At 30.7% G+C, this 22,007-nt stretch overlaps 2 protein-coding genes across 2 annotated transcripts; both read left to right on the top strand.

The window, feature by feature from the left end:
• The first annotated feature begins 3,697 nt into the window (after nt 1-3,697).
• On the top strand, nt 3,698-13,133 carry yellow-c (L-dopachrome tautomerase yellow-c). The gene is made up of 8 exons (XM_085196215.1): nt 3,698-3,833; nt 6,410-6,845; nt 7,055-7,176; nt 7,978-8,204; nt 8,674-8,788; nt 10,061-10,141; nt 12,067-12,177; nt 12,473-13,133. The coding sequence occupies exons 2-8, from the start codon at nt 6,416-6,418 to the stop codon at nt 12,611-12,613; spliced, it is 1,227 nt and encodes a 408-aa protein (XP_085052341.1). The 5' UTR covers nt 3,698-3,833; nt 6,410-6,415; the 3' UTR covers nt 12,614-13,133.
• A 1,602-nt stretch (nt 13,134-14,735) lies between these two features.
• On the top strand, nt 14,736-21,339 carry Had1 (beta Hydroxy acid dehydrogenase 1). The gene is made up of 6 exons (XM_085196214.1): nt 14,736-14,895; nt 18,085-18,272; nt 19,357-19,547; nt 20,006-20,181; nt 20,690-20,854; nt 21,060-21,339. Exons 1-6 carry the CDS (start codon nt 14,852-14,854, stop codon nt 21,262-21,264), a joined length of 969 nt encoding a protein of 322 aa, XP_085052340.1. The 5' UTR covers nt 14,736-14,851; the 3' UTR covers nt 21,265-21,339.
• The last annotated feature ends 668 nt before the right edge of the window (nt 21,340-22,007 follow it).

The raw sequence follows: 22,007 nt of genomic DNA, 5'->3' as shown, positions 1-22,007 counted from the left end.
GATAGGTTATCTTTTTCGTAAGCAAGGCTATAATATAATAAACTATTTAAATAATAGGTAAACGGAAATTAAATTCTCATTTTAGCATCACAAAAATGACATGTTCTTTAAATAGGAAATTGTTGTACATTTATAGATAAAGGTCATTAATATACAACTATAAATTATTCAAATAACACCTTAATTGATAGTTATCGTTAAGACAAAGTTATTTAAATATCATATAAGACTATAAATAACTAAATAATATCTGAATGTACTATTATTTTAATTAAAAAGAAAAGAATACTGAAAAATATATAATATCTGTATTTTTCAACCAATAGTTTGTTATATCTAAAAACAACTTGTAATGTCGAGATTACCTATCTATGGCTATTTCTAATAAAAAAGAATCATAATATCTCATACATTGTCATTTATCTAAGTACCTAAACCTATCTACCTATTTCTTTATAAGCCAACGTAATAATGTTTGAATTATGTTCAACAACGATTAATCCTTAACTAAATAATTATATTGGAAATATATAGAATAATTCTCTTGCTAGCGGTTTTGTAAAATTTTATAGTTAGGTATTATTACTATTATTCTTATAATTTGTTTAATTATATGCTTCTCAAAAAAAAATGCAGACGTTAAGGAGTTTTCAGTTAATAAATAGAATAGTATTGAAAATGAGAACGCGTTACAGAAAATGTCTTTTGTATATTGGACCTACCTATACAATTTTTGGAATGGAAAAATGGAAATCTTTCATTCAATTTATTTACTACGACGGTGTCAAATTATATTTAATAGTTACTGACGCCGCAATTATTATTAAGCATGATAGAAATTTAATTTACAGGTGCCGAAACTATTAGTTCAATCTCGAAAGATGGAAAAATTTCAGCGATGTAGGTTTTAGTTTCGTAACTTTTAATCTTTGTTTTATTTAAGTTGGTTTCGAAATATAAAAAACTACATACTACTAAAAATAATTAATGTAGGTATAATTAACTATTCTAATTTATCAAAACAGATATAGCTATTTGGGTGTAAGTCATAGAGAAAACTCTAATATTTAATAGCTCTAACTTTGCTAAGGTTTTTTAATTTACCAAATTATATAGCGCGTACTATTATGAACATGTTATTGTAATTGTTAATTTGTGTATGGATCATTTTTTTACTTAAATTATTAATACAATTTAGAATTAATTTTAACTTTTGCACTGCGCTGTTATTATAACAGTTCAATGTGGCCATTACGTTGATTATTTTGATGGTACAGTACGACTGACGAGTCGTGGCCTCCCTAAAATTGATGGCTGCGTAGTTTTACATTCTAGCATTTTTCATACAAAATACTATTCAAAGAATACTCATTTTTCGGCAAGATATAAGACGTATGTATAATTATAACCATCATTTGCTAGTGGTTGTTGCGCAGGGGCACAAAGGTGTGACTGAAAACGAAATATTTGCTTAAATTTATACTTCCGTTCCGTCGCTCTGGTAACGAGGCAATAGCGCGGCGTTAAGTTCTGCCACTCAACACGCTATGTCGCCAGAATTCGGCGGAAAGTGGTGAACGGAGTGTCTTAACACTATGTTCCCTCTGCTTACCTTGCTGTGTGCGGGATACAGTTACCAAATTAGACATAAAATATTAGTATTATACGTAATAGGTAACGTATAGGGACGTAAAGGTACCGGCTGATAATCGTAGTAAGAAGGTTTTTTGGATAGTCTACATGCAGAATTAAAGGACGACTACTTAAAGTTGATTGACCTTTTATTTTGTATGACTAGCCTTAAAAATGATTTTAAGATATTTAAGAAATGCGTTCTTATCGCTTACAAAATATATAAACATGTTAAATGAAAGAATTCACGTTCTAATACTAATGCACAGCTCCTTCTCTAGCATTGTTTTTGCTTTGCTTAACAATTAACTTAACAATTATAAAATTTCATACCAATATAATTTAATATCTACCCTTTTTATTCCGTAAACCATAATGAGGGGAACTATATGAAATTTATTATTTATTTATTAGTATCGACTTTTATTTGTATCTCGCTTAGGTTTTGGCGACAGGCAGTTTTTTGTCACGCATAGAACACAAAGGTAGCTAGGTACAGTATATTTTTGTACATTATCAATAGTCGCATGAACGGTCAACAACGGATAGGTGAATCATGAGGATGAGCCTTGAATTATCTGAATCGAATTCACAACGGCTCGCGCAATCTATTCAACTTGACACACTCGCTGTGTGTACTGTGTACTCGTTAATCGATGGTTTTTGTAATAGAAATAATGATGTTTGAGCAGTTTCTCCGACCATCGTGATGCAATTATGGATATAGGAATAGGGGGAGGAAGGGGGCCTGATTTGGGGTGTTAAGGGTTGTAATAAATGATTTTTTTTACTTTTCTGGACATGTTTTTAGAGATATTACTAAAAATGTTTACACGAACATATCTCCTTAAAGCTAAAATTTAGATTCCAAACCCTCCCGGAAAATATCTCTAGATACGTCCATGGGTGTAATGATACAGAGTCTTGGTGTACTCAGCATGGTTATGAATTCATTTCTTGTTTTTAAGAACCATTATCGTCAAAATGTTTGCGTTCTGGGTAGGGCAAATCACTTCATAAAGCTCGAAAGAATTTACAATGCCTCGAAATACGAATGAAAGTGGAGAGCTGTGTCATAACTCAACTAGATATTTCTACACATTACATATAACATAAAATATAATATGGAAGAGCGTGTCGATAAAAATCTATATTTCGCATTAAGGGCATTAATTCCCTTTTAATATTTCGTCATATTTATGAAGCTTATTGTAAATGAGTATAGCTACTAAACAATTAAGTGAAAATTTACATAAGATAAAAGTACATAAGATTATAAGGATATATTAATTGTGATATTTTACTGTGCTTGATACAATCATTTAGATTGTACCTACCGTCCACCTAAAAGTCATAATCAAGTCACGCTTCATCATTATTATTTAATGGCTACCTCACATATTTATTATAGTATCTAACGTACGTTTCGTACTTAGCTTTTAAGAAATTTTATGTAATATTTTTTATTTTCACAGAGTTATTATAATCATATGTCCCGTTGTGTCGTAGGAGCACAAGCGTGTAAACGATTCTCACTCGAGGGAATTAAATTTTAAATATTTTCATTTTCTTTGCTCTGGAGTTGAGGCAAAGCGTGATGTCGTGTTCCATCACTCAGGGGAGTGGGGAGTGGAGTGTATTAAATTCCCTCTGCTTACCCTGGAGCAAGCGAGAAGCAGCACGAAGCTGTATATATTATGATCATATAATATTTTATTTAAGAGAAATAGAGGTCAGGTAGAGAAGTCCCACCTCTAAGACTTCTCAGTAATCAAAGCTTAAGTTATATTTTTCTCTATATTGAGTTAGATTGTCTGTCATACTAATAGTGGAACATGTAATAATTTAAAATAATTTCCACCACAAGAAAAAACTTAGAGAAAATTCTGATTCATATAAAAACAATTTCTTACGTTCACACAATTGTAAATTCTTTTTAATTAATTACGAATGTCTCAGCGCTTGCAATGAAGAGAAGACAGGGTTTATTCTTCGTTATACGTAACCCATGGAATCGAAATGCAATTTAAATTATTTCATTGATAGCATTTTTTGAAAAGCACATAAATAAATATAATAATACAGTGTATGCAAGTTTGTGGATAAAAAGGCAGTAAAAGCCTCGAACTGTTTAGTCTATGACTGCGGCCTCAGTGAACCGGTCGCGGACTGACCTTACGCGGTAAAACCAAATAGTGCACGTAAGTTTTTTTTTCTTATATCAGTACTAAATTTCGTCAGAAATATAATATTAGTGCTCTTACTATAGATTTTAATTAAGCATATGTGACCAAGGGAAGCTCTCTCTGACCAAGGGATTTTACTTTCACATTTTCATACTTAATGAAAATAATTTTTGTCATTTATATTTATTTAGATATATTAATTTTCATTGTGTTTAATAATAGCGGGCAACCGAAATTAATTTAGTTTTTGTTAAAAAAAATATAAATGTAAAAACTTCAAGTGAAAAAAAGTTTATTGATATAAATTAGTTTTATTTTTTTAAAAATAAAAAAGCAATCATTATTTTTATTTATTGTGAATGGTAGAACATATTATAATTGACTATAATCCGCTATAGTAGTACTTATATCACGGCTGGTTAGTCTAACTGTATACATACTAAATTTTAATTTCAAGGACTTTAGAAGAAATTGGTTAAATAGACACTGCTAATGCGGATATGAATTTAAAAGTTGTATTGATATCATATTCGTATTATATACTGGTTAGAAAAATATATGTAATGTATGCAAGTATTATGTAATTACTAATACTAATACTAAATAAACTGGTAATTATTATTTAAAAAGATAAAATTTTAATGTTTCGTATAATAATCTGTGAATACTGCCTAATGCAAGCACGGTAAACCAAAACTATAGATACTAACCATTTTAAAACAATATCTATATATATTATAGTTTATCTATAACATATTTTATTTATATCTTAAGACAAGGGCTCAAGTTAATTTAAATAAATAAATAAAAAATCAGCTTCACTCTGTATCCTGCACGCAGCAGGGTAGGTAGACACCTAGTGTTAAGACATTCCGTTCTCCACTTTCTGCCGAATTCTGGAGACATTGCATGTTGAGTGGCAAAACTAAACGCCGCGCTTTGCCTCGACACCAGAGCGAAGAAATGGAAATATAAACGTAAATAAATATTTCACTTCCACGAGTGGGGATCGAACCCACAACCGTCGCATTACAGTCACCTTGCGCCGCTGCGTCACTTAGTATTATATTTATCGACTCTATTATAATATGCAAGACAGACTCTACAATTCTGTAAATGTGATAGGTGCTATGAAAAATAATTCACAATATGTGGATTGATTCTGATCATTTCATATTACCATAGTATTAGTAAATAATTTAATTTAAATTTTTGATATTCAGTAAAAACAATTTTCTGTTCCGCGTAACAGAATCTTTTTAATATAAATAGATTTTGTTACGCGGAATATTTATTATGTAATTTCTGTAAAACGGAAGGCAAAATAGCGGAAAATATTGTTAAATTACACTAAAGTAAATAATATATTTTTTTTCAATAACACCAACTACTACACCTTGAGGTTATTATTAACTGTAGTAACTGTTTGTAAAAGGATTTTTATGGCACGTACTTGGACATGACTTGCTCTCTATTAAATTCATTAGATTACGTACAAAAGAGCTGAGGACCTTGAACGGCTGAGGCAAAAACTCATGACTTAACGACATTCTCTCGATCTCTTCTCTTTTATTCATTAAAAGACAACCGAATTAAATATAAATAAATATACGAACATTATTAATGGGAAATTATTTCTTTTTAAATATACACGTATGTACATAATATGAGTAAAAAGAAGCCTTATATCTGATTTAAAAATATTATTTTTATTTTCTTACTTAATATTATTTTACGTCTTATGATAAAACAATTAAAACAACATGGCTTATTAAATTATTACAATGGAAACCAGTATTATTAATTAGTTGTATGTATATAGTATAGCCTTTGTTACGTCTCATTCAAGAGTTGTTGTGCAACTGTCTCAGTTCTCATGATATATAAGCACATAACAAGGTAGATCTGCAATGATAGAGAAGCCTTCTCCATGTTTTAACATTTTCCCAATAATGAGTGACAAAAACTCATCTTATCTTTAATCGTTTCATACGTTACTGAGAAAAGTAAATACAATTTTCTTGGAGTGAGCTGCTAGATATTTTTATTTATTTTTGATTATTGTGACATATAGCGACTCGCTCGCGGCTTCGCCCGCATGAACTACACATTTTTTTACTTACTAATCTAAATTACATACTTTCGTGTTCGTATATAATTCTCATTGTAAAGACATCAATGAAATGAAACAGTTATTTTGTGTCAATTTTGTTGAATAAAACATTTTATATTGATATTTATTTTTTTATTTAGGAACTGATTTTAAGAAAACAAACACTAAATAGTAAATCGGTTAAGTCGTTTCTGAGGTGCACGGCGTGCACGGACGCACACAGCAAACAGGCAAAAATTTTAAAAATCATTGTTTTACTATTACCTTGATAAATGCCCCCAATAAAAGAATTTCTCATTAAATCTTCCATGTCCAGACAGCGATCAGTGTCAATTTTATTATAAGTATATAGGTATTTTTAGATAAATCTTATGACACTATCAAAATTTATGATTTTACTAACGAAACTAATAAGCTATTTAATATAATAAACAACTTAACAAAATTTACTTACGCAAACTTTATATCATTGTTACAGGCCGAAATGAAGGCAATTAGCTTTATTATTGCACTAACGGCGGTAATAAGTTGCAAGGCAGCGACCCCACAACTGCGTTTCGCGTGGAAAGAAGTAGACTTCACATGGGACTCCCCAGAACAGCGGGAAACAGCTATTAAAGATGGAGTATTTGTAAAGGCCAACAACCTTCCTTTAGGTTTAGCGAGATGGAAGAACAAGGTCTTCGTGACTGTTCCAAGATGGAAGAACGGAGTTGCATCTTCGTTAAATTACATAGACTTAGACGGTGCTCCAGACCAAGAGTTGAAGCCATATCCATCATTGAAAGATAATCTTGTAGCTGATGACGCCAAGGAACTGCCATCAAACAGCTCAATTATTTCTGTTTTTAGAGTGTTTGTTGATCCTTGCGATAGATTGTGGGTAATGGACTCCGGGTTGGCGGATATATTAGGTAAGTTATGCAGACTAGCTAGTTTATAGCTTTCAGGCACGTACTTATCGCATTTACATATCTTAACAATTTATGAAAATTTCCCCCAGAAAAGTAGGGAGAGTGGCTTACGTCGTTTAGAGAAAGTGTGTCACAGGAAATATAATAATTTACGATTGTTTATTATGTTTATTTCTTTGTATATTGACATTATTAATATTTTTTTGTAGGATCAGCGAATCAAGTGGTTGGTCCGTCTCTTGTGATATTTGATCTAAATACCAATCAGTTGTTACATCGATACTACTTCAAGGTGTCTGATATGAAAGAAGATTCCTTCTTCGCTAATATCGTAAGTAATAATTATATTTAAAAATATTTTATAAAATAATCTATTAATAAGTAAATATAAATAATATGTATTTTTTTTAGAAATGTAGCGTATAAATATCTTCCAAAGATTCCATTCAAAAACAATACTTCATACAAGTGTGCAATAAATGTTAGGCAATCAGCATTTGAGATAGTCATCATCGTAAATCGAAATAGCAATAATTGTAATTGAACTTTTTGCTTGAATTGCTTGTGTTAATGATTTATGGTAACATACAGCTAGCAATTAATTTTAAATAGCAATTATACTAAATAATGTATGTCTACAGTATACTCGTATAGGAGTGACGATACTTTCATATGTCGCTACCGCATTTTACTAATTGATATTAATTGCTTTCGCTCACGATTTATTTTATAATTAGTTTCATTATAGACGACATTTATTGTACGTTTCCTGAAGATTAATAAGCCCACGAATTATAATTTAATATAGAAATCATTAAATAATGCAGTAATTGTTCGCCGCAGGTATATTTTAAAATATTAAGGAGGTCCGTAAATTTAGATTTTTTTTCAATGTATAAAAAATATCTATCCAAATTAGATGCTATAATTGTTATTTATTGTTAATACAAAAATATTCAAAGTAGTCATTATAGCGAAGTTAAAACACATTTCACTTTACATAAAGGATCAGGGACCCATATAAAAATAGTAGGGATATAAAAATAGTATTAAATTATTTATATTTAATTAGATAAGTGAATAAACAAGTAAACCGACGTTAATTTAAATTTCATTCAATATATATTTACAGGCAGTGGACGCAAATAAGGATACATGCGACGATGCATTTGCATATGTGCCAGATTTAGGTGCATACGGCGTTGTTGTATACAGCCTTAAACAGGACGATTCATGGAGAGTGAGCCATCACTACTTCCACTTTGAGCCACTGGCTGGTTCTTACAAAGTGGGTGGTGTGGAATTCCACTGGACCGATGGAGTCTTTGCTTTAGCACTATCAGAGCCAAGAGAGAACGGGTGAGTGGCTAAAACCTTGTTCGTGTAATGCACGTTGAACTGACCGAAGGTATATTTGTATTCGTCACGCTCTACATAGCGTATACAAAGCGCGATAAAGCTCATATAAGTATTTTCTGTTCGATTTTATTGATGGTTTCTGTGATTGTTTACTTTTGTTATTTGTCTTGAATAAGTGGGTATGATGTATGAGTTTTGTATAACCTAACATATAAGAAATATTATATTTTAAAATTGTTGAAAATGACAGTCACTACACTACTCTCTGCCAACCCTGCTGGATGCGCGCGTTCGGACAGCGTGAAGCTGATTTATTTTTTATTAAAACCTATTTCCATCGGTCAATATCTACTTAAAAGATAAAGATTAAAAAATAATTTAAAATAAAAAAATGTATTCTACGCACCACACTATATAAACTATCATAGTTAAGGGTCACCCGGTTTCTTATAAGCACTAACTATTTCAGATATCGCACGATGTTTTTCCACGCGTTCTCCAGCACCAAGGAGTTCTGCGTGTCCACGGAGCTGCTTCGCAATTACACACACATCGACAAGAACGAGGCATTCCACGACTTCAAGGTTTGAATATTAACATACATTTTGTATTTAACAAAATGCACTCTACATTTACGTTGACATGAATTGTTTAACTTAGAAAGCAAACAAGTCCGGTCAGTGTAAAAACCGTTCAAAGTAACAAATAATTCTATATTTTTGACACCTAGATTTAATTTTTAAAAATTAATGATATTTACAGATATAAAGATAAATCTTAAATGTTTAAATTTTGAATCCACTTTTCCTATAGTGTTTTACACACAAAATATAAACAATTCACGACAAACCTCGTATTCGTTACAACATTTATTTTTGCTTTATATGCTTAAAGGTAATTTACATAAATATAATTATATAAAAGAACCTTTGTTAATAAGCATTTAACAAATTTCAAATAATTTTAGATTCACTTTTGAACTTTTAATTTTTTAAAAAAAGAGAGAGGAGAAAATTACCAATAATCCAATGCAATATGCAAAATTACATTTTTAAAATACCTAAATTAGTTATAATTTTAAATATTATAAAATTTATATAAAAAATATTCTGTGTAATAAAAATAGTTTATTATTCAAATAAACACCACCTTTTGCTACCAGAGAATGCGATTTATCGGTTAGCGGTTGGCGTTGGTCAATAATAAACGGTTGTTTATTTCCATATGTCATTGACTTTGCGCATACTAATGTTTAGAAGGGACATGCATTCGATCTTCAATTACGTACTTTACTATTAAGGTTTATTTTATTTTATTTAAGAATTTGAAATTGAAATTACTTTAGACTCATTAATTGATTAATTAACTAACTTAAATTGAACTTATGAACTAAATAACAATTTAACAGGGTCCTATTTGCGTTTCATTTGCATTTTCTTTCATTTTAAAATATATAATTGCATTAAACTTTTTTTATTAGTTACTTAACGTTTTATTTTTATATATTATATTATATTTAAACTTATTATGCAAACCTTGAAAAATATAATGTAAATTTCATTTAACAAGTGTATGACTGAAATAAATGCAAACCGTAAAATTATATGATCAATTTTGAATGTTTTATCCTTCGACTCTGTTGAAATTTGGTCATTTCACATGTTAAAAATAATGTAGGTATATCATTTATTTAGTAGTCTAGATTTATTTAATCCTCTTTAGCACTGACCTTTTCAAAACTGTTCCCAATGATTTTTATCAAGTTCATATTACGAAACATTCTTTAACATTACTACACTAGAATTACTTAATTGTTGACATTTATACTTTGTAACATTAAGATATCCTTATTGCAGCTGCTGGGTGATCGTGGGGAACGTACACAGTCTTCGGCCAGTTTCTATGACGAAAATACTCACGTTCTATTTTACACACAGGTATGATATTAAATATTACTAAAATATTTTTATACAGCTTCACGCTGTATCCCGCACACAACAGGATAAGCAGAGGGTTTCTAGTGTTAAGACACTCAGTTTATCACTTTCCGCCAAATTCCGTCCCGGAACTCAACGCCGCGCTTTGCCTCGACACCAGAGCGGAAAAATGAAAATATAAATTTTAAAAAATTTTTTCTTCGACTGGAAATCGAACCCACAACCAGTCATATATACTTAATGTAATCTATTAAAATCTATGTTATTATATATTTTTTACACTATAAATTTCCTTCTAGTATTATATAAGCATGTGTGTTTAACACTCCAAAGTGTGAGGTGTGTCATCCGAGTACCTGGTACCTGCTATACTTAGCTTCTTGTTTAGATACAAATTTCAAACTTGGAAATCCTTGGGTATTTCCAAGGAGGATAATTTTAAGGAAATACATATTTTTTTAAATCAATGAGATACATATAGATTTGACTTATAGTGACATAATATGGATAACTATTTAAATAAAGTTGCATCTTTCGGTTTTCTAATTATTTTACACTTAAGACATCGTCGCGCAGGGGCATAAGCGTGCGACTGTCAACGCGACGGTTGTCGGTTCGATTCTCTCGGAGTACGTAATGAAATTAATGGCGTTAGGTTCGGCAGGCGGTGAATTTGGCATAAAGTGAGAAAGAGAAGTGTCTTAATAGGAATGAAGTCTCTGAACAATAGTTTCCTTTGTTCCCTAAAAATAAAAATAAATAAAATGAAAAGACAGAGAATAAGTTACAAGAACACAGTGTTTATTTATCACTTTTCTCCTCTCGGATTTAACTCTCAAATATCAAATACTTGCTTAAGTGCCACATATAGCAGTATACCAGTGAAAATAAGTCGACCTATCTTAAATATAGATTTATGATCGACGAATATTATTATTTATTTTTGTTGATGTGACAGAGTAACAAAAATTAAGTAAGCCAATTGAAAATTATATAATATCATAAGGTAAATAATAATAATTAAACAAAGTAATGTTGCATTGATTGTGAAGAGTAACAAACTACGTGAAAAGGCAAGACCTATTTCTCAGATAATTAATATTTCCTTTATTATGAGAGCTATTATAGATTACTTGTTATCTAGAGATGTGAGATTATTGTTATATGTTTTAACAACAGTTGGCATAATACAGTACAAACTATTTATTTATTATTAATTTTGATTAAACTATAAATATGAATATTTTCTAAAGTAGGTAATATTTTATCACCAACACTGTAATTATTTAAATAAAATTGGAATTGCAAATAATTTACCAATTTGCCATAAATAATGTCCATTTAATTGTACGTGGGCTCGATGGTCGATCCTCACTCGGATCGCGTCGGAGGAATGAATTACTTTTTTTTGGTATCTGTTCGAGTAAGGCAAAGTTTCCAAGTCTCAAATTTAGGAGAAACGAGTATTTTGACTGTAAACGGGTGTGGGTTCGATGACCACACGGGAAAATTAATTATTATTTCTCCATATATTCATTTCTTCGCTCTGGTAAAAAGGCAAAGCGCGGCTTTGAGTGCCGTCGATCAACACACACTGCCTTGAAAATTTGGCGAAATTGGGGAATGGAGTTTCTTTATACTAATTTCCCTCTGCCTATTCCATTATATGCGGGATACAGCATGAAGCTGACAAAAAAGAAAAGTTATTACCTTTCTTCTTATTTGTAGAATATAACGAAGCTGAAAAAATATATATATATATTGGTGTTCATACACGATTTCACTTAATCCATACATATACTCATTTCAAAATGTATGCTTTTTACGTTACTTATAATTTAATACATAAAGTTTAATATTAAGGTAAAATTAATATATTTATAAAATATTTCAAAAGTAATATATCATTTTATTACATATTTCAGGTAAATCGTGATGGCGTTGGTTGCTGGAACTCTAATAAGCCATATACTCCAGAAAACAATCCTCTTATATTCAATGACCCCGAAATGTACGAGTTCCTCAATGACTTAAAGGTATACAATAATATACTTATACGAAGTATACAATAATATACTTTCAACGATAGGTCGATAGGTAATTAATTCGGGTAGTGGTCATAAGTGGGGAACAGAGTGTCTTAACACTAGGTTCCCTCTGCCTACCCTGCCGTGTGCGGAATACAGAGAGAAGCTGATTTAATTTTTGATTTAAAAACAATTCACATTCAATAATAATTCACATTTAATATTTTTTTACATTTTCTTTTATTATTTTTTGTACAATAATTTACATGGGTGTTATATTAAACTATAATTATTGTATTTACAGGTTGATAACGAAGGCACTTTATGGTTCCTGAGTGACAAGCTGCCGCGTTTCATTTACAAATCACTAGATCCCAATGAGGTTAATTTCAGGATATTCAGCATTAAAGCGACGGACGCCATTGCTGGGACCGCTTGTGCATAATTTAAATATAGATTTAAGTTAAATATTTATATTTTTTTGTTCTTTTTACCAAGTCACCTCTTATAATTATATATTAGTAATGAATCGGAAACAAATATGTTTAAATTTAATTCTTAATGTCGTGAAAATATCCACTGTCCATACATACCACCAAACTTACAATGCACTTTTACAATAACCCTTCCTTAGCAGTCGGGAAGAAAGACCGATTTTAATATTTATAACGATTTTATGATTTAAATATAAATATTGTCATCTTACATTTTTATTCATCAACACGTTTAAAACATTTATGTAGTTGGTTTTTTTAAACTTATTTAAGTTAGTGTAATACCTAATAAATTGTGTAAATTAATTTCTATTTAATTTAAATACTCTAAAATTGTCAACACGTGATGTCACGAAACAATAAATTTTCTCTGCAGATCCTGTGAAAGTGAGAAGCACCCATGTACATTTATAATGATAATTATTTTCTTATCAATTTTAGCATAAATAAAATATTAAATAATAAATTTTATCTTTAGTGTTTTACAAGAAACCAGTTTGCATTATTATCAAAAAAAATTAAACATTTCAATACCCTACTTTCTTTATTGGCTTTTCAATATCTTTGAATAGTTTTAAGTAAGTAACTAATATAAAGGGGCCTTTTATTAATAATCCAGTCCAAACGTATTTATTTTATTTAAATAGTAGTTTATAATAATATAAATATAATTTGTAAATCATCAATCATTTATATTATATAAACATAATTTGTAAATTACATAACGTATGGTTCAATAGCAAAGGTTATCTGTTTGTTGATGTCATAAGTAATAAAAATAGTTGTTTTGTATAATTAAAAAAATATACTTGTTTGTGGTCATTTTTGCAACAAGCGAACAATTTGCGAGGGGAATATTTTTTGTTCAAGAAGTAGATTATAGTTTTATTTTATTTATTTTTTTATATCTCGGTATCTCTTATACATTTTAATATTACCTATCTTAAAATTATTATATCTCTAACTTAGTCAAATGACAGTTAGAAAATATATAATTTTTATTTGATATTATGTGTTTTTGTATACAAATCAGTGCTCACTTAACTCTTTTTAATATAAATAAAATAAAATAATATAAATAATTACGATTATTATTTTTAGACACAAAATAGAAGGCTTAGACAATCAATCTATAGTTCAATGCAAGTATAGATTTTACATACGGGTCACAGGAAATGTCGTTTCCTCATTTAAAGTAATAAGCAAAATAAGTATTTTATTAGACAATAGTTGTCGTCCAGATTTTGCTTGTGAGATATTTTATACCGCTGAGAGGTTAATTTAGTTTTTCTTTTCCCGGAGGAAATACCCCCTACGCTACCCTAGAAACGTAAATTTCTGGTGGAAAAGCTCTGGTTTTCAAGCTCACTAGTATCAGCTATGCAATCCCTGGCAATAATTTTACATATTTTGTTGATTGATAATTTGATATAAGTATTCATACAAGGTATTTAAACGCCCTCGACATAAAATGTACAATGTTAGTAAATAAAAAACAAAATAAACTCTTAAGCGCGATATTTATTTATTTTGAAGCTGATGATTCAATTTTTAAGTAGTATTGCACGGTAATAGGTCAAGTTTGAAAGGAAGCGTTATTAGGAAGTAGAACAATTATTATCGGCACAATTACTTACTTCTGGAAACAATTAGTAGTTTATTAAATATTAATAAAAATAGAAATCGCCATTGTATGTGGGCAGAGTTCAGAAGTGTCTGACGACACGCAATCGTTCTGGGTTCGATTCCTAAACGGGAGAAATAAATTGAATAAATGTCTTTGCTGTCTTAAATTTGCAATCATGTATGGCTTAACAAGATCAAGTGAATTTTGTTAAAAGTAATCATTTGTAATTCTATATCAAGGGTGGAACCCACCATGCCCACTCATGGTGGGTTCAAATCAGCAATATAAATATAGCTATATTTATTTTATGTTTGGGGCTTATTACGTACTGCAGAAATGTATTAAAGTAAGAACAAAAAGTTAGTTAAGATCACATTGTTTTTATCAACGCTACAGTTATTGTTTAGTTCAGCAAATTGAAGTGAGTCCCGCTGATGGAGACTAGATGTATAGCGATAACTAGTTCGAAGTAATTACATAGCGGATTCGCGGAGCCGCCATTCCACCGAGAGTCGCTCGAGAAGGACATTGTGTCGCAACTTTGAAGTAGGCTACTTGCAAAATGGCGCCAAAGTTTAAGACTGAAAAAGTTGGAATCGTTGGCAGGTAAGATATAATCACGAGGTATTTTAATTAAATAATACAAAGATTATAATTAATATTTAAGTAACAAGATATTCCAATATAGTGTTGTGTTAATGGCACTCGGTAGCTGTCAATTCATTGTCATCAGTTGTAGTTTGACGTTTTGATTATTATTATTTTCCTCATTCAATGAAAGTAAGATTACGGACAAAGCTAGACCTATAAGTTTAAATACTATATTATTTTCTAAATGTATACTGGTATACCATATTTTAAATTGCATTGAATATTTTTATATTCAAAGAAATTCTTTTATATTTAAATCAAATTAATGGATAGGAACATCCCTAGTATAGGCGACCTTCACCTACTTCTCGTAATACAAGACCCACCCGTACAGTTATGCGAACTCTTTGTGCTATTGATTTACCTACTAAAAAAATACTAAGATGTTTCGAATACATTTAATCAAAATAGTTTTAGAACCAAAATATAATATAGGGGAATTGTGCTTAAGATGACATACTTTTTGTTTGAAGACAAATATTTCAAATAAATAAAGTCATCTGAGAACAGCATATTGCGTATACTATTATATATTTCATAATCAACGAAATTATTTTAGTTTCAGAACAATCATCTTTCAAACATCATAAAAACAAACAAAAATCGCATTTAGGTCGACCAGTGTAAGACGATATATCTACAGGGTAAAATGACATACTTAGTATGTGGCATAAAAACGCCATCATTATTTGTCGAGCATAGTTCACAAATAAATAGTTTCTTCTTTGCTGGGGGCTTTTATATAGTATTAAGGCCAGATTCATACATGTTGCAAATTTTATGAGGTGGGATTCCATTATCAGTCACTTCCTTTTCCAAAAGGGAAATAAGCTTCGTCACTTGCGGCTATTGAATGCCCTTGCTTTAGCAGCCTTATCCATGTCTTCTTGTGACCAATATATATTCGTTTGTAATTGCCAGGCATTTTGTAGGTAAAGCAAAAAATATATCGATTCTATTTATAAGGGTAAGATAGTATGCCATCTTATACTCACGTTATGTATGTCATCTTACCCAATAGATATATGAATTTAATTTTAACCGTTGTGTCAAAAGTTTATAGGTTAGGATGCGCTTTTAACGTAAGTTGTGTCATATAATATTCCTATTTTACATTTATAATTAGTTCAAATAGAAAATCTTTATCTTACATGTCTTTTCACCATCAAGCAAAAGCGAAAGAAAAATTTGTTGCAATTGAAAATAACGAAAACATGAATTATTTGCCCATCTGCATTCATTTGCACCCATACTGAATTTAAGCACTAGCTGCATCTACAGACACTCTCTAAAACGTCACAAGATCGCACTTAGCGCTAATAGTTTCATCAATATTGGTAGTGTGTCATCTTATCATAGTATGCCATCTTGAGCACAATTCCCCTATATTTTCTTATTAGAGTATGATATATATTTTCTTATTATAAATAAACTGTATATAATGCAATAATTTTAAGTGAATTTCATTACAATTACTGCAAAATATACCTACTACTTTACTATCATAATGACTGTTTTTAGTTTAGTTCTTTTTATTTTTTCAAAGTTAAAATTTACGCCTAGGTAATATTTTGATTTTGATAAAGCAATAATAATAGGCCGGTGGTGGTGCAGGAGCACAAAGTGTGCTGCAAAATCAATTGGTTGTGGGTTCAATCCCCACTCGAGAAAAGGAAATATTTATTTAAATTTATATGTTCATTTCTTCGCTCTGGTGTCGAGGTAAAGCGTTTTGAGTTCCGTTACTCAACACACAATGCCTCCAAAATTCGGCGTAAAGTGGGGAACTAGGTTTCTTCTGCCTACCCTGTGTGCGGGATAGAGCGTGAAGCTAACTTGATTTTTTAAGTAAGATAAAAACATATACAACGGACATATTACATGTTTTTAATTTTGGGGACCGCCAACATACTCAAGTCCTCTTACCGTAAACATCTCTTTATGTGTTGATAATAAAAGATATTGTATTTCTGATAAATATTATAAGGTTAATTTACATAAGATAACATTCAAGTTATCAATAAGTGTGTAAATATAAATATGTATATTTATTTGGACATTATATAATATGTGCGTAAACTGATTTTAAATAATTTTACGCACGTATTATGTAATATCCAGTCTAATCATATTTCAAAAAAAAATCAAAAATATACGGTACGGTCAATAAGCCTTGGCCGCTTCGAAGTTAACTTAAGACTGCGCAGATTTGATTTTAGAATTTTTCTTACTTTTTATTATTTTACTCCTGCGTGAACGATGAGGATAAATTCCGAAAAGTTAACTTTAGGGCCGCCACAACTTGTTGACCGTACTATACGTGACATGAAAAACTTGAAAAAGGAATCAATTAAATTACTCTAATAAATAAGTTAAATAAGAATAAATTAAATAAGTTACTCTGCCAGTTATGATAATATTCATGTTTTGGTTTCTACAAAAATGTGTGCAAATACAAAGTTAACAAATGACCTAGAAAAAACTTGTATATAAAATGTATTATACTATTTAATTTAACTATTAATGTTTAGTAACAATTCACATTAGAAGCATGTAGTGAGTCTAAATTATAAATTAAAAATTTATTTGGCGAGTTAGATACTGATGGTGATGGTCTTTAATCATAATCCTGTGACAGAGATAGTGTGGTCAAATCCAGCTCCGGAAAATTAGATTAAATTGTAAAATTCAATCAATAGAACGTTTATAAATCTATGGTTAATGAAATTAACACAAAAATATAAGTTGGGATGAATTAAGCAAATGTAACGTAGCTACGTTGCTTCAGTAGGCAATATTTGTATTAATTCTAAAAAGTAGATGAGTAAAAATAAAATATGCAACATTATAGTAATTTTTTTGAGGCCATCGTGGCGCAGCGCCACAAGGGTGTGACTGTAACGCGACGGTAGTGGGTTCGATCCTCACTCGAGGAAGTGAAATATTTATTTACGTTTATATTTCCATTTCTTCTCGAGGCAAAGCGCGGCGTTAAGTTCTGCCACTCAACACGCAAAGCCTCCAGAATTCGGCAGAAAGTGGGGAACAGAGTGTCTTAACACTAGGTTCCCTCTGTATTGTTAATCATATTTTGTATACTAAGTAAACTTATAGATTAAGTTAATTGAACGACATTACTTTCAGTGGCCTAATTGGAAGATCATGGGCGATGCTCTTCGCCTCGGTTGGTTATCAAGTGACAATTTTTGACATCATTCCTAAACAAGTTTCTGACGCACTCGAAGATATTAAAGTGCAGCTGAAAACTTTAGAAAAAGATGGGTTATTGCGTGGCGTATTAAATGCTGATCAACAAATGAGTTGCATTAAAGGTAATTTTTGGTTCATTTAAGGTTAACATTTTTGCACTAAATCACTTAGGAGATTTTTTAAATAGGTATTCAGTACAGTTGACGCAACTAGGATATTTTTAGGACAATTCGCAATGTTTAAATGAAATAAGTTATAAATAACACTCAATTCTACAATTATTTTACTAAAGCCTGCATTCACTACAATTTTTAGTTCTATATCAACCCATAACACTTCCCCGTGGACATTGCTGGAAGACAAGCAATGTAATCTTGTAATATCGTGAGCATTACAAAACAAGTAGTAACCATTTTCAATTAACCTTAAAAACAATTAATATAAAGATTTACCTTATTTCAATAATATTAAGTTGTTACCTAATGAGAAAAATATTCAAGTTAAGTTGTCTTTTGTCACGTAGTATTGAAGGTCAAAATCATGAAAAAATATTTCAAATATTTATTTCATTGTATCAATTACTTTATTGCATACTTACAAAGTATTTTCCGACGTTCACGGTAAATTTTATGAGCCTATTAGGCATTGTCTCTTGAGGTACCTCTATGTCTACTATGGAAAAGAACGAAGGAGATTTTTTTTCCGCTTCCTTCTGTATTCCGCACGTAAAACGGTAGGCAGAGGAAGCTTAGTGTAAAGGCATTGCGTGTTGAGTTGATGAAATCTAAAGCCACGCTTTTAGCTTGGTCTATCTTGGTCTATCTGAGCGAACAAATGAAAATATTATTAATTATCCATTCCCCGAGTAGGAATCGAACCCACAATCATCTCGTTCTGTCACACCTTTGAGATTTTAGTTCTTCGGCGATTGACGGAGCTCAAATTGAATGCGACTTAGGGTACTGCTAAACAATGTGTACTGAAAGTATTGTATTTCAAAATGAATGAACGGAAAAACGTGTTTTGTAATTATAAGTAGCTTCATATATACTGTGTATTAATGATATTTACCGAAGAGAGTGTAGATGCCTTTCTAATCCTGAATATCAGGATATCTATCTGTTATCTATCTATTATCTCGCATCCTAAGCGGTAATTAGGTAAATCTCAGTATCAGTCAGTGAAATAAATAATATTCTATTCTAGGCTCTACTGACCTTGCATCAGCAGTTAAAGATGCCATTTTCGTACAAGAGTGCGTACCAGAAAGTTTGGAGCTAAAGAAGAAAGTCTTCCAAGACCTGGACAAAGTTGTCGATGACAAAACTATACTTTCAAGTTCCACAAGTACTACTCTACCTTCTCTCTTTTCTGAGGGATTGAAACATAAGTCGCAGGTTTGCATGAATTTTATGAATTTCAATTATTTAATTTTACCCTTTATAATCATACTGTATTTTATAAAAATTGATATGTCAATTTATATAATTTTTTTTTTAAATGCGTTTTCATTTTTATGAAAAATAATGTCGTAATTGTTTTTATTTTAGATTTAAGTTTACTAAATATTTTTTTGGTTAAGTACAAATAATAGGTCGAAAAGTAAATTAAATACAATCTAATCTAAAAAATGTTTTAATAAACATAAAATGATCACAACCATGTGACAACTTCAAATTTAAAATTTGGTAATGATGTTTAAATGATGATATCTCCGAATACGTTTTTATTTATAAATATTACAATACGCTTTAATTGTTTATTTAAAATTTACGAATGAAAAACAAAAATTCTTAATTCTATTTGTCAAAAAATAATAATTTACATTATTATTATTAACAAATGACAAATTTAGGTGGTAGTGTCGCATCCAGTGAATCCTCCTTACTACGTGCCGTTAGTGGAAATAGTGCCCGCACCCTGGACTAAGCCGGAAGTAGCTAAGAAGACCAGAGAAATTATGGTTGAAATCGGTCAAGAGCCCGTCTCTCTGTCGAGGGAAATCGATGGCTTCGTATTAAATCGTATACAGTAAGTATCGTCGCCAAATCACAAGTCTAACTAAAATCGCGATGGTTGGGGGTAGAGTCCCACTAGGGGTTATAAATTATTTGCATTTTCTCGTTCTGGTAACAAGACATAGCGCGGTATTGACTTCTGCCCCTCAAGACGACGCTTAATATCTCAAAAATTCGACCGAATGTGGCGAAAAGAGTGCCTTCTCACTAAATTTATCCTGCCTACTCTACTAAATGCGGGATACAGCGGGAACCTGCAAAAATATAAACCACAACCTTTACAATAAGTCCTTGCTCTTTATATTTATTCACAAAAACGTAGGACGTGATCTAGTTACTTAAGTTTTTATCACTTTTTTTATCCTACAAGTTTGAAAGTTGTTTTAACCGTTAGCTCTAATACATACTAAATGGTATGTTACATTCAATAATCGAAAATTTAGTTTGAATTTAATATCAACATACAAAAATACAATATACATATATGAATAAATAAAATAATAATAAATATGTTTTTATAGATATGCAATTTTGAACGAAGTCTGGCGTTTGGTTGACGATAAAGTAGTGGACGTGCAAGATGTGGACAAGGTCATATCGGAGGGTTTGGGAATGCGTTACGCTTTCCTTGGTTCTCTAGAAACTGCCCATTTAAATGCGGAAGGCATGAAAAGCTACATTGAAAGGTAATAATAGAAAAAAAATAAAAATATCCTTATGTTATATCAAATATTATAGTATATATCACTTTGCTTTTACTTTGCTTTTTATGCATTTTAATCAACATTAGCATTTAAATATAGATGGAAAATAAAGCCAAAATAATCTTAGGCCACCTAAAAATTTAAATAAAGAAACAATTAGCTTATTTTTTAATTTTAAATATTTCAGATATGGAGAGACTATTTATAACGTGAGCAATACATCCGGGCCGAATCCTCGTATGACGTCATCATCGAGCGCGGATTCGATTTGCACGCAACTCAACGACATGGTGCCGCTAGAGCGCCTGCAGGAGCGCCGCGCGTGGCGGGACGCGTGCCTCACGAGGCTGGCGTTGTTGAAGAAAGAAATGAATACTAAATACAAGAACTGATCTAATATATCCATTAAAATTTAAATCATTATTTACAATATATGTATATAAAATATATTTGTTTTTGTATTATTATATAGTTGTTTTAATTATTATATAAAATTAAAATAATTTTGTCCTTTTCGTGGAATATATATTTTACTAGCCGCCCTAGGCGGCGTCGCCTGCATGCATTATACTAATATTAATTTAGGTGAATTCTAAAAAATCGTGTAACAGGTGTTCAATTAAATATTTTTATGAGTCTGAATATCAAATTTGATAAAAATCGGTGCCGATTTTTTAAAAAATCCAAATAAACTTTCAACCCCTTTAGGGTTAAAACTTTTCAAAATATCTTCTTAGTGGGAGTCCACATTACAAAAATAAACATTTGTCATAAAAATAACCACCGTATGTATGTTTGTTTTTTATTACTTAGTTTATATTATATAAATCAATATTAGTGGAATTCTGTTCTTTCTCAAAATTATTTGCTTGTAAATTATTATAATATTGCGCAGCAAAAGATGGCCGTTCCGAACGAACTCTTGAGTGAAACTGTTCACTGTTGAATTGCTGCTGAATTTCCTTTAATCTATGTTTAAGGATACTGGTCAGTGGTCCGCGTCGGCAATGAGCTCTCAATGTCACAACCAAGCCAAGCACTCCAAAATCACACGCTTGTATTGGTGGATTTGGTGGATGTTTGGCAAGCCTCGGCTAGCGTGTAAGCATATCATGACAGTTGCTGTTATACAACA

This window comes from Heliconius melpomene, chromosome 13, assembly GCF_056956725.1.
Source record: "Heliconius melpomene rosina isolate 202511_hmr_F chromosome 13, ASM5695672v1, whole genome shotgun sequence".
NCBI lineage: Eukaryota > Metazoa > Arthropoda > Insecta > Lepidoptera > Nymphalidae > Heliconius > Heliconius melpomene.
This window is presented reverse-complemented; position numbering and strand designations above follow the sequence as displayed.